We start from the raw sequence: 13,388 nt of genomic DNA on the forward strand, positions 1-13,388 counted from the left end.
CTAAAGACCAACCACTTCCCCTAGACCTACCTGGTGTATACTAGGTCCCTTGTAGCTGTAAATTGTCCTAATTTGGCCAAACAGGCAGGACAGCAAATATCAGAATCTCAGAACACAAGGACTACATTCGATTTCACCAGTACAGCCACTCTGGGCTTGCAGACATTGTTCTGGATACTTGCAACAGAATAAGGTGGAAGAAAGCCACAGTAATACAGCGCAGCAAGTTCAAATATGAAAGACTATTCATGGAATCAGCATTAGTCCTTAGGAACATGCCAAGCCTCAACAAATTTGGATGCATGAGACTGCCCCACATTTGGAAAACATACATCAGAAGAACTTCAGCCCAAAGGCCAAGAACACCTAATATAGTCTGCCAGGGGGCACCATCAGGACTTTAGGAAAACGGTAGCTTCCTTGCTTCGTTTCTCATTTGCTGTTATGTAGTACTTGCATACACGTGTCTTTATCTTAAGTTCCCATGAAGATGGCAACGTTGCCGAAATATTGGAAAGTATATATTAAAGTTGATTTAATTTATATTTCTAGTGTATGCTGTCAATTCCTTAAGTTTTTAATTATCATGTTTAACCAGTGTATAAGCCTTTCAACAAGAATAACTACTGATGACACAAAAACTGGCCTATAATATTCCATAAGTGATTAAAAAACATATAACATACAATCACAGAAAAGATATATGTATTTCTCTTAACATTAGATGGAAATCTGTCTTGCACAATATTTCAGCTAAATCCCTATAGCTATTTTAAAGTAGAGGTTACACACTCACACAGGAAGGAAAGAAAGGCGAAACTAAAACAATCCTAATGTAATAATCATACAAAGTGAAACAAATAATTTCTCAACCCTTAGGCTGAATATAACAGAGGTCACACTAGGATTAAGAGTTTCAGTTCTGAGCATATCACCAGATGATGTGAATGGAATGTTACTCATGGCAGCCTTGCCAGCTGGCAAGAGCAGCTATAAGCGATCATCAGGTGGTGGAGCTGTACGAGGATATTTTCAAGATGAATGTGTGCAACTACAAGGCCAGTGATTACAGAAAGCTCAGGGGACAGTTTGGAACTATAATGTAGATTGAGCAATTAAGTTTTAAAGAATATCAATACTGCCTGGAGCACTGTCCAATAACTATTTAACAACAGCAATATTTGAATGTATTCCAATGATATGGAGGTGAAATAAGACAAATGCAAAATGATATAAAGTGCACAAACATTCCAAGCTTCTAAATCCTCTGCAACCAGTGCCTTAAAACTTATCTCCATGCCATTCTGCAACAAAGCAAGGATAACCTGGACACCAAAATATAGTCCTCTTGCCTTTTTTTTTTTTTTTCCTCTCAATAAGATCTCAGTTCAATCTTCCATTACCCCAAGTTATACAAATTAATTACCAAACAATTCTTCCACCCATCTCTCTCTCTCTCTCTCCCTCTCCTTGGACTGATATTTGATTTCAGCCTCTCCTGGCATAAACACATCATATTAATAGCTGCTTCAGCCTCTAAAATCTCATTCTTTTCTTCTCAAGATGCTACTTTTATTCCATCCACTATTAACTGTGTATAAACCCCAAATCCCTCCTATACATGTTTGAAGTCATGCTCCTAAAATCTCCCTAAAAATCTTCATGATGATGTCCAGAGGAGAGTGATTTGGCCGATAGATGATTCCACTATCTCGCAGATGCACCATTTCAGCTCTGTATCTTTTTTTTTTTTTTTTTTTCTACAGATAGTTCCAAAAACACTGCTCCACCAAACTAGTATCCATCATTCCTCCACATTGCATTGCACTGGGACTGTTAAAGCACAAGCAGCAGCCATTGAACATCCCTTCTTGGCAACATAGTTCAAAGTAACTGATAAGGAAAACTTATTGCAGGAAATTTCAACAATCTCACGTCCATCCTTCCTTCCTTCTGTTCTTTTACTCTGAGAAAGAAAGGCCTTAATTTTCAGAGCATGTTTCCAAGAAATCCAAAAGCCATGTAAGTCCTTTTATGTTTCTCCCACTATAGATATTCCTAGGGTAAAAAGATAAAAATAAGAAATCCTGAGCTTTATGCAAAATCTGCATTTTAAAACATGTTAATACATGCCAGAGACTAGTGGTAATGGAAATCTACGTGAAATATCAAATTAAAGGATTATGAATATTCTTCTGTTAAAAATTTTAAAAAAAAAATCAAAGAAGTATGTGATTATTTTAGAAAAGTAATAATGACTGTGGTGCTGCATGTGTTTTTATGCAATGTTTGCTTGTAGTTATGATGACACTAGGAGAGAGAAAAATAGAAAATGTATCCCTCTGTTTAACATTTCCGTTAACCACTAGTACATAAAATCATCATAAGTTCAATAAAGTGATAATTAGAAACATGCAAGCAATTTTTTTTTCCTAAAGAGTTCACATCTTTCGCTACTTTCTCAAAGCAATTTTTTATTACTTATTATAAATAAACATCTTCATTTGTAGAAAATGTAGAAAATATGTAATCAGACCAGTTCATGATGTTAGTATATGTGTTTTCCCAGAAGCTAACCAAATACAAATGTTCAAAAAGCGAATCATTTTTATGACTTGAAATAAGAAAATGTTATTACATTTGAGACCATTAAGACACAAATAATAATTCTACATATAGTCTGACTGAAGCATTGAAACTGGCATGCCATATATATATATATATATATATATATATATATATATACTGAAATATTTGTAAAAATGTGCCCTTCTGATTCAGATTTAACACCATGTACAGTCAAGTGATTGGAAGTTTTTCTACTTGGTTATACTATAAATTAAAGATATTAAGAAATTATATACTTGGTTTAATCCTTTATCCAAGTGTAAGCAAACAAAGTTTGCACCTGAAGTATTTTCTGGACTGGGACAACTCGCATATAGAAGCTAATGACTTCATATCACTTGCCTTAGTATCTTCAGCTGCGAACTTTGTTTGTGCATGAAATTTGGTATCTCTAATTTATACAGTCAAGTGAGTTCAAACTTGATGGGTAACATGTGCAAGACATAGCCTGATGTAAGCATGCTAATACAGAAATAAATAACTGTGAATAAGCAAACTGGTAACAAAGCAAAGAGAAAATGCAGTTTGTTTTAAATAAATATATTAACGAATAAGAAAGAAATTAGTTAAAACAGGAAACTGAAAGTATGCAGGAAAAATTATTAACTTATGGATCTGAAAGCTGAAAGTAACACAATTAAAGACTAGAGAGGTGACTGTTCTCAGGAAAGTGAATTATACAGCATCAATCATTGAATCATATTATGAATTATAATATTAGAAGGCAACTTGACATCATGAATATTCAAGAATGTCTAAGCAGAACAACAGGAGATGAAAGGTTAGCAAAAAATGTGTGTAATGCTTGGAAAAATACCTCGATGAAAATCAAGATACAGATAGATGAATTTAGAAGCAACTCAGAAAATTGAAATAGATTATCTGAGTACTGTCATTCTCTTGTACACTTCATCAGAGTACATATCAGAACATGATGGTGATGATAAAATATTATTATTACCAGAGACCTCTGTGGAATCGATAATGCATTGAGCTCTTGACCCCAAAGGCAAGCTGTTCCAATCATGCCAATTAGAGAAAAATCTAGCTTTCACTTCTTTCTTGACAGCAATTATTCTCAATTTCCATGGATGCCCTCTTGTCCTCCTCCCACCCGATTAAAATGAAAAATTTCATCTACTGGTATCCTACATAACCTCTTTCAAATGTTTATGGGTCTATCATGTCACTCCTCTTTCCCCTGTTTGCTAGTGTCTGCAGTCTAATTTTTCAACTTGAGCTTATAATCTACATTCTATGAACCCAATGTCATCTCCTTTACACCCTATCCACTGTATTTGCATCATCTTGGAAACCAGAAGAACACATCTGAAAAGCAAAATGACAGTTCAGCATTACAATTATCCTCTGAGTTGTATGTGCAATCGTCAATAGTCCATGTATTTTAATTCCTATCTCCTAAACCAAGATTCTTATCCTGATCAGTTTCTTCCAGTATAATCCCACCAAAAATACAGTGTTGAAAATGTCATCACACCAGAGTGCATACTTTTACACTGAATTGATAGCTATTTTCATATACCCACAATTCTTTAAGTGATGCATGTCAGCTGAATTCCTGATTGCTCTGTCTATCTTTGCATCATCAGAAAACAACTGTATGTCTCCTGATGAATTCTTCCTAATATTGTTAATGTAAACATTAACAAGCTTGCAGACTCACACCCCCCATACACCACTATGTCAATCGTCATTCTCTTATCCAAGCTAATAGTTTAAAATCCAATCAAATATCCTTCAACTTATACAACAGACCACCCTGTTACAGCCTGTCAAAAGCCTTAGCAAAGTATACCCCAAAAAGTATATGATATATTCATTCCTCATGTCTAACTCAACTGTAATGTTATTAAAATATGTGTGCAAGTTACTCAAACCTGACCTTCCCTTAGTAAACCACTGCTATTCATTGCAAAGTATAGATCCTGTGTCAATCCAATTTGTGTATATGAGCTCTTACCAACTTTTCCAAAATCTTCATACATCCAAAACTGTCATGTCATGGCACCATCACACATTCTTTACATGCATGGGGAATCTCCCCTGTGCTGAAACTCAAATTATACAGCTGGGTCAAAGACACAGCCCATTCAGATGAACACTAACATCAGTGCTTTTTCTGAGATACTACTCAATGGTATGCCATACTTGCACCTTTATTAATAATGACACGTGATGTATGGATGTGGTATTGTTTTAATTTGCAACTATTTAAATTAAGGGGATATTAAATCCCACATGGTTTTAAAACTGAATAAGAAACTCAGAGATTGGAATCAGAGAGTTTCATGCCATAAAAAAGTAGTAAAAAGTTTCATGTAGTAAAAAAAAGTTGCATTAATTTGCAACTTTTTACTAGCAAAGAATGTGTACTGACACCTACTGTTTTACAAAAAAGAAAAAAAAAAAACCAACTACATCCATGCTGATATCCCATCAGCCCCTATTGCTAAATTCTTATTCTGGAGGAGGTACTAGAGCTGTTAATGCAACTTCCTACTTCCAGGTCAGCTCTAGTACCTTCTCCTCATACACCTGAATTTCTTCATTTGGTATAGAGGTGGCATTCAGCTCTATGTTGCATACACAAGGTCAATAGCGCTTAGCAAAATGAGCCATTTTGATAAGAGCTATTGACCTTGTGTATGCAATACAGAAACGACAGTTCACTCATTAGGTGAAATGTCTTTTCTGCATCCATTACCAGCATACCATCTACACTCAGTAAAGTTATTCTTCTACATTCATTATTTCTTTTACTTGTAACATATTGAAAGGATTCTTTTGTGTTGTCTTTAGTTTGAAGAGCCAGTGTCTCGTCATATGGAACAGGATGTATAGATGTATGGAACACTTCATGTTCCATACATCGATACATTCCATACATCCATCTTATTATTTTCATAACACACACAGTATTTGTTCCATATAATCTTTTTCTTAAGAATTTCTTGCTTAATATGATTACACATCCATTTAATTCCTACCATATACATATTCTTCAAACTAGGTACATTCTGATTATTGCATCATTCAAGAATTTTTTAATGCTTCCAATCTAGCAACAAATATCATGGGACTGAACCTCATATTCTCCTAAAGTTTGTCATAATGTTCTGCTTTGTAGTTTAGCACGTATTTTTTTTCTTAAAGGAAGCTCCATATACTTACCAGGTCAGTATGGCACGATCAGTCACCTAATGGAAACAGAGCAGATACCATTTTTAAATGAACCCCCCCCCCAAGACATCATAATGGTTTAATGCTCTTTGACCGCAAGTTTCTTCTGTCACATGCTACTTGAGGAAGTAGTCCTGCAACAGCTCAATAAATTCGGCTCATTTAATAAATATGTACTAAAATTTTACTCAGTATTTTGAAATATTAAAATGATATATATTCCATATGCAAAAATGAAATAATACAATATACCTCTCTTATAGCAGCATGCGGACAACCTCCAGTTTCAACTGCTTTCATTCGTTCTTCAGGCAATGCTTCATTTCTAACCAAAAACTCCCAATCTTCTCTATATATGTAATATAAATATATATTTATTGAAATGTTTCTCAAAACAATGAATTTGAAAATTATCAAGTTACTAAAATTAATTTACTGAAATGACTTTACAGAAAATAAAACATTTTATATTCTGTCAATATATAATAATAATGATCACCATCAAATCTTCACAGACTCACAAAACTCACTGCAGCATCATGTACTTTCTACTCATTATTCCCCTCCCCTCTTCTTTATATACTTAAAGATATAATTTTTTTGTCACACCCCTCTTTTTGCAAAGTGACTGATCTCTTCAATGTTTTGTGTTGTTTCAATTCATTATTATATATAAAGGTCAATAAATCATATTTCCTTAATCGATTCACATAGTATCATTACTTCTTCTTCTCCAAGAGAACTAGTTGACCAAATTTGTTGCAGTAAGCATATATATAGTTTTTCAAAGTCATATACAATCGAACAATTACTTCTTTCAATTAAAAATAAAGGGGGATGGCAAATGATTGAATTAATCATTAACATACCTACTCTCCAAGCAGCACACTGTGGGTATGGATTATGTAAACCAATCAACCTGCTTACTGAAGGCCTGAAGTGGTTTGAAAAAAATCCATTTAGTCTCTAAGACAGGATTTCTGCATTATATATGAAAAAAATATAAAAAAGTAAATACATGAAAAACAAAACTTAGCCTGCCCATGGTACTAATGTACTAGGTTTATAGTCTTTTTTTGTGTAGGGGTCACATAAAAATTTTCACTTAGCTTTACAAGGTAGTTAAGATTCTTTTTCATTTTCAAAATTTTTCACAATTTCATAACAAAAGACATATGTATAATCCATGATGAGTCTGCCAACTCCATGGAGGATGCAATAATAATAATAATAGCCCAAAAGTATAATTAATGAGTAGCCAGGTTATAAAATGTATAAAGATTACACAAATCAATATATAGAGCAAAGATAACACAGCACACAAAAGTGTTAATGTCGTAATCTTTTATGATACAATATGATACTCAAAGTTTAATTCCATTCTCACTATTACTCCCAGATCCCAAGCCTTCTCTATGTTTTACCATATAGTTGGCTATTTTTGTATCAGAGTATAAATTTTTACACTTAAATACTGAATTGTCATCTGCTCACATTACATCTTTATTCAAATCTTCTTGATAAGATGATACATAATGTATATCACATCAGCAGTAGCATCATTCTTTATAATCTCCTTCAATTCCACATAATCTGCTAACACCCAAATATCCTTTCCAACCAGTTAAAGATGTAACTATTTTGTCTCTGGTTGGTGACTGATCAGACAGTACTCACTTGGGAAGTGGCTAAGTTTATGAATGTTCCATTCATAAAAAGTTATATGCTGAACTACAAAGCAGGAAATTATGACAAATATGGAGTATACTGGATTCAGCACAATGGTATCAGTTGCTGGATGGGAAGAATAACGGCAGTGCATGGAAAGCATTTAAACAATACTTAAATGATGCGATATTAGAATATAACCCAAGAATTCAAAGAATAAATAGGGTAGGAGCCAAACTGATGTGTAATTTTATCAAGAAAGAGTTTCATAAGAAAAGGATAATGTGGCAGGAATACTGTGTGCATATGGATGATGTCCGTTATGAAAATGGCCCTTCTCAATTCTTTCCACTCTGTGGAATCTTCCCTGTTCAGACTCAAATTATGCAGTCTGGTCAAAGGAATAGCCAGTTCAGCTGAACACTCTTTTAGCATCCATGCTGAAAGAGTATTCAGCACAGATGCTAAAATTGCATCCCTATTGTTGAATTTTTATTCAGTTTATGCAATAGCTCTAATACCTCCTCTTCCTCATATACTTGTGTTTCTTCATCCAGTGAAGAGGTAGCAGTGAGCTCAGTGTTGCATACACCAGGTTGATAGCTAAAACAATGAATAAAAAAATAATGAGTGCCCATTTAGCAAAATGGGCACTCATTAGTTGATCAACTGCTTCTGCATCCATCACCTTCACACCATCTGCATTCATTAGAGTTATTCTTTCAAATTCATTCTTTCTTTTACTTGTAGCATATTGATAGAATTCTTTGGGATTGCCTTTAGCTTGCAGAGGCAGTTTATTTTCATACTCAGACAGCTTTCTGTACAGTAGTTGTAACTCAACTGCCTCTGCAAGCTAAAGACAATCCCAAAGAATTCTATCAATATGCTGCAAGTAAAAGAAAGAACGAATTTGAAAGAATAACTCTAATGAATGCAGATGGTGTGAGGGTGACAGATACAGAAGTGGTAGATCAACTAATGAGTGCCTATTTTGCCAAAAGCTATCAACCTGGTGTATGCAACACTGAGCTCACTGCTATCCCTTCACTGGATGAAAAAACGCAAGTATATGAGGAGAAGGAGGTATTAGAGCTATTGCATTAACTGAATAAGAATTCAACAATAGGGACTGATGGGTTATCAGCATGGATGCTAAAAGAGTGTTCAGCTGAACTGGCTATTCCTCTGACCAAGCTGCATAATTTTTTGATTTACATAATTTGAAATTTGAGAAGAAGGGCCATGGTAGTCAATGACAAGATTATTCAGGAGGAATGGTGTGTGTGTGTGTGTGTGTGTGTGTGTGTGCGCGCGTGCGTGCGTGCGTGCGTGTGCGTGCGCGCAGTTTACAGATGTGTCGAGTGAATTTGATGGATGTAAGGACCTGTATATGCTTGATGGACTGCACTTAAATGGTTTTGGAGAAAGTGTTGCTCAGTAAGAAGTTGGAAGTAAGAGATATTGGGGAGGAAGGAATCAAGAATGTTTCTAGCCACCCCTGGGACAAATAAGTGCGAGTGCAGGAAGGAATGACTGTGAAGAAATAGCCACCTCTGTGATAGATATTACGAGACCAGAATGATTGTGAAGAGCTGGGTGCAGTTTTCCAGGTTTCGAATCTCAATGGGCAGGTAATGCTATTATGTAAGCAAAACTGCAGGCCCATGGAAATGTTGAAATGCATGTACACAAATGCCGAAATACCAGAAATAAAGGAGAGGAATATTTAGCACTGATCAGCTCAACTTGGCCAAAAATTATTGACATCAGCAAGACTTGGTTGTCAAAGAATGATGTAGTTACAGGGATCCTTTCTTTCAGTGTTGCACAGTGATCAGCATCCATTTTAGAAATTATGGACTTTACAACCATGTTATAAATAACTCTTTTAATTTCCCGACATTTCGATCTTCATATTAAGATCATCATCTGGAGCATATACAAATATACAGGACAAGCTGAGTTACATTACATACAGTAAGCTAGAGAAACAATGATTTGATCGAAGGTTATTCTACTGGCATGACCTCTAGTGAAGAAGAAAAAAAAATTTATTATTTAGAAACTACATCAAGCTAAATTCTATTTATGATAACATGAATAAACATTCTTTCTTACAGATAGTTTTCTTTCAGTAAAAATGATGTCCTATTTTAGCATTACACTTGTTATTTTTGATTTAGGATTCTGGATTATCTATAGTCCTGTTTATAGTTATTCTTAGAGAGGAAGGTTCCGTGGGCGGAATATATGCCTTCCATATGCTTGGAATTTGTAGACCATCATTATTGTTCAGATTGGGGTGGTTGATAATAATCTCACAGGCTTCCTTAAATTTGCATTCATACCATGTTTTGGTGTGATGTAGACAACTAGTGCTTTGCCAGTCAATTCTATGTAAGGTGTTCAAGGCATGATCAGAAAGGCCAGCTTCACCATAATTATTATATTTAATGTGTCGTTTATGTTCTTTTTGTCTGATAGGAATTGTGCATCCTGTTTCCCCTATATATGGTATGTTACAGGTGCAATAAATACGGTATACTCCAGGGTGGGCCAGCAGAGGGAGTGGGTCTTTGGATGAGTTGAGTAGGTTTTTTTAATTTTGCAGGAGGTTTAAAGATGGCTTCGAGGTTGTATTTTTGTAGTATTCTATTTATTTTATTTGATGTCCCTTTAATGTAAGGAATGGTTATAGTTTTATTGTAGTCTGGTTTGTCTTTGTTTTTCATTGAAGTCTTGTAGAGAATTTTGTTAATAGTGTTTTGGATGCAACCATTTTTTGAAAAGTATTGCTGATAACTTTAAATTCGTCTTTCAGTGCCTGTTCACTGGAGAAGATCTTCAGAGTCCTGGTTTTTAGAGTATTAATGACAACTAGTTTTTATGTTGGGTGGTGGTAGGAGTTTATGTGTATATATTGGCCAGTATGTGTCAGCTTTCGGTAAACAATGAAGGAAGACATGTGACAAGTGTATCTAGAAACAGAAGTGTGTTGTGTTTTTCAATCTCAATTGTGAACTGTATGCATTTGTAATGTTTGTTTAGGTCGCTAAGGAATGTGTCTGGCGGCCATGGGATCAGATCGCAAAAACATCATCAATGTATCTAAGCCAGACTTTGGGTTTTAAAGAAGAGGAATCTATAGCATGTTGCTCAAAATGTTCCATATAAAAGTTATAGGGGTGGGGGGATAATGACAAGCCCATGGCTGTGCCTTCTTTTTGTAGGTAGAAAGCATTTTGCCATACAAAATAACCAGAATGTAATACATGTGCAAAGAGCGCTGTGATATCTGGAAGGAATTTGTTCTGTAAAAGAAGGATTGTGTCATTGATTGGGACATTTATAAAGAAGACAGAGCCATCAAAACTGATAATAAATCATCTTTTTCTGATGTAATGTCTTTGATAATGTTTATGAAGTGTTGTGTGTTTCTGATATAGGAGGGAGAATGACCTACCAACTCCTTGAATGCTGCCGCCAATTTCTTGGCTAAGTGATAATTCGGGCTATCTATCCCTTCAACTATCAGCTGGGATGGTGTGTTTTGTTTGTGTATTTTCGGTAACCCGTAAATTCTTGGGGAACGAGTGTAGTGCGGAAATAGTTTTTTGACTGTATCTACAGGCCATGTGGTAATTGATTTAAGTAGTTTCTCTATTTTCTGTTTTATTCTATTTGTTGGGTTGTAGTTAACGAGTTGTATGTATTATTGTCCGAGACTAGCAGATTCATTTTTTCTAAATAAGTGGTTCAGTTTAAAATAATGGTGGCACTTCCTTTATCAGCTCTAGTTATTATGATGTTTGGATTTGATTTTAATGATATCACCACTGTTAATTTGTGTTTCATTAAGTTGTTTGTTATTAATTTGTTATGATTTAAAATGCTGGGGGCTTCTAAACGTATTTTGTCTGCTATGTTATTTGGGATGAATCTTAAGCCTCTTTCAATATTACAAATAAATTCCAGTTTGTTTATCAATTGTAGTTACAGGGATAGAATGCAATGGATATTGTACTTTCAAAGAAGTTAGAAGAAATAAGGTAGCAAAAAAAGCTATTATTATTGTGGCTGAAAAACAAACCAACAAAAATAGAAGTTAAGGAAGATGGTAGATCTGATGAAAATGGTCCACTTCCCTTGTGCAAAATATATTGTTGGTTGCTACTATAGATTTGCAGGTCCAGAAGAGGATGTAGATGATATGCATCAGCAGATTAGCACAATGAGTGTAGGCTGATCAATTACCATGGGAGACTTCAACTATGGTGATATAGATTGGAAGGAGGAAAGGGAACATGGCAAACTGCATTTTTGAAAATTATGGAGAAGACAACTACCATGTTTGAGTAAAACTTTAGTTTAATATAACTAAACTCTACATTCGACATTGCGAATGTAGAGTTTATATCAAGCTCATCTTCTGGAGCATATGCACTATATACAGAGAACAAGCTAGACTACAATCTATCGGGTTTGTATCATACAAAAACCTGGTAAAGGAAATTTAAGGAAGCCTGTGAAATTCTGATAAACCACCAAATATCAACAACAATGGCGGCACGAACATTCCAAGAATCTGGATGGCACGCATTCAGTCTATCTAATACATAAGATCCAGTATAAGTAAAGACTCTAGCCAACTTCTAGCTAGTATTAGAAACCATTCCATACCAATTGGTTGGAATGTACATGTATAATCATATTGTAAATATATGTGTGTGTGTGTGTGTGTGTGTGTGTATATATATATACAGGGTGTTCGGGATAAATTTGACAGTTTCGTAAGGAAAAAGAAAATCTTCTTTGTATCTATTAAATTTAATGAATTGACAAAAAAACATTACAGGCAGAGTTAATCACAATACTATCAACAAGATTTACTCAAAATAACCACCATTAGCATCGATCACAGCTTCAATTCTGCTTCGGAACCTCGAACAAGCTGATGCTACAGTCTCCCTGGGAAGGGCCGCAAAAACTGTTTTAATTTTATCCATTAACTGGGCTTTTGTATTACTGGAAGTGCGATTGGTGTCTTTTTCAACTGCGCCCCATACAAAATAATCCATGGGGTTAAGGTCTGGGGAGTTTGGAGGCCAAACATTTGGACTGGTGAAGTCGTAGAAATTTTCAGACAACCATTTTTGACTTTTCCCAGAGGTGTGGCAAGGGGCCGAATCCTGCTGCCATACATACGGCCTAGCATTGGCTACCCTTGTTATCCAGGGCTTGACTACAGTTAGTAACTCCACGAACAAAGCCCGAATTCCAATGCCAGGGTTCTTCAACACCTGTTCCTGCAGATTTGCGAGGAATTCTGCTGTACGAACGCAATCAGATCGTCTGCTAGGGATCTTTCTTCTTGCTACATCCTCGTAGTCACCATTGCAAGTCTCTAGTTCATGCCTGATTGTTTTTACTGTATTCAGGGAGCATTGGGCAGCAGTCGTAATATCCTTATTTTGATGGCGGGCACGAATCATCATGATACAAGTTATTCTCTTCCATGATTCAGGTGGGTTCCAGCTATCCATCCTTTCTGACATCTTGTATATGAATGAAGAAGGGTCCAAACTTTTAAATGAAGAGAAGTGTGTGTTAATACATGTAACTTACGGAAAAATATAATTAATTATAAATATGTCAAATTTATCCCGAACACCCTGTATATATATATATACACACACACAGTAAAACCCCGTTTTTACGTTCCCGCAAATTTACGTTTTCCTGTCATTTACGTCATTTTCCGTTGGTCCCGTCTTAAGGCCTATTCTTACGATATATTGTTTTCCTGCCATTAACAACTTGATGTGAACATTATTTCCCGTGATTTACGTTTTTTTTCTCAGGTGGCAATACTGATTTTCGAATCGATT

General features: G+C 35.3%; 1 protein-coding gene across 2 annotated transcripts in view; it reads right to left on the reverse strand.

The window, feature by feature from the left end:
• LOC150105312 (uncharacterized) overlaps positions 1-13,388 on the reverse strand; it is a 121,459-nt gene that overhangs the window by 48,448 nt on the left and 59,623 nt on the right. For both annotated transcript variants that reach the window (XM_090394689.1, XM_090394690.1), the window contains exon 4: positions 6,082-6,178. In XM_090394689.1, the coding sequence (XP_090250815.1) occupies positions 6,082-6,178 (97 nt within the window). The remainder of the gene's footprint in view (positions 1-6,081; positions 6,179-13,388) is intronic.

The sequence above is a fragment of the Typopeltis vanoorti genome, chromosome 6 (genome assembly GCF_054136105.1).
Source record: "Typopeltis vanoorti isolate ZY-2024b chromosome 6, IOZ_Tvanoo_1.0, whole genome shotgun sequence".
In the NCBI taxonomy this organism is placed as follows: Eukaryota; Metazoa; Arthropoda; class Arachnida; order Uropygi; family Thelyphonidae; genus Typopeltis; species Typopeltis vanoorti.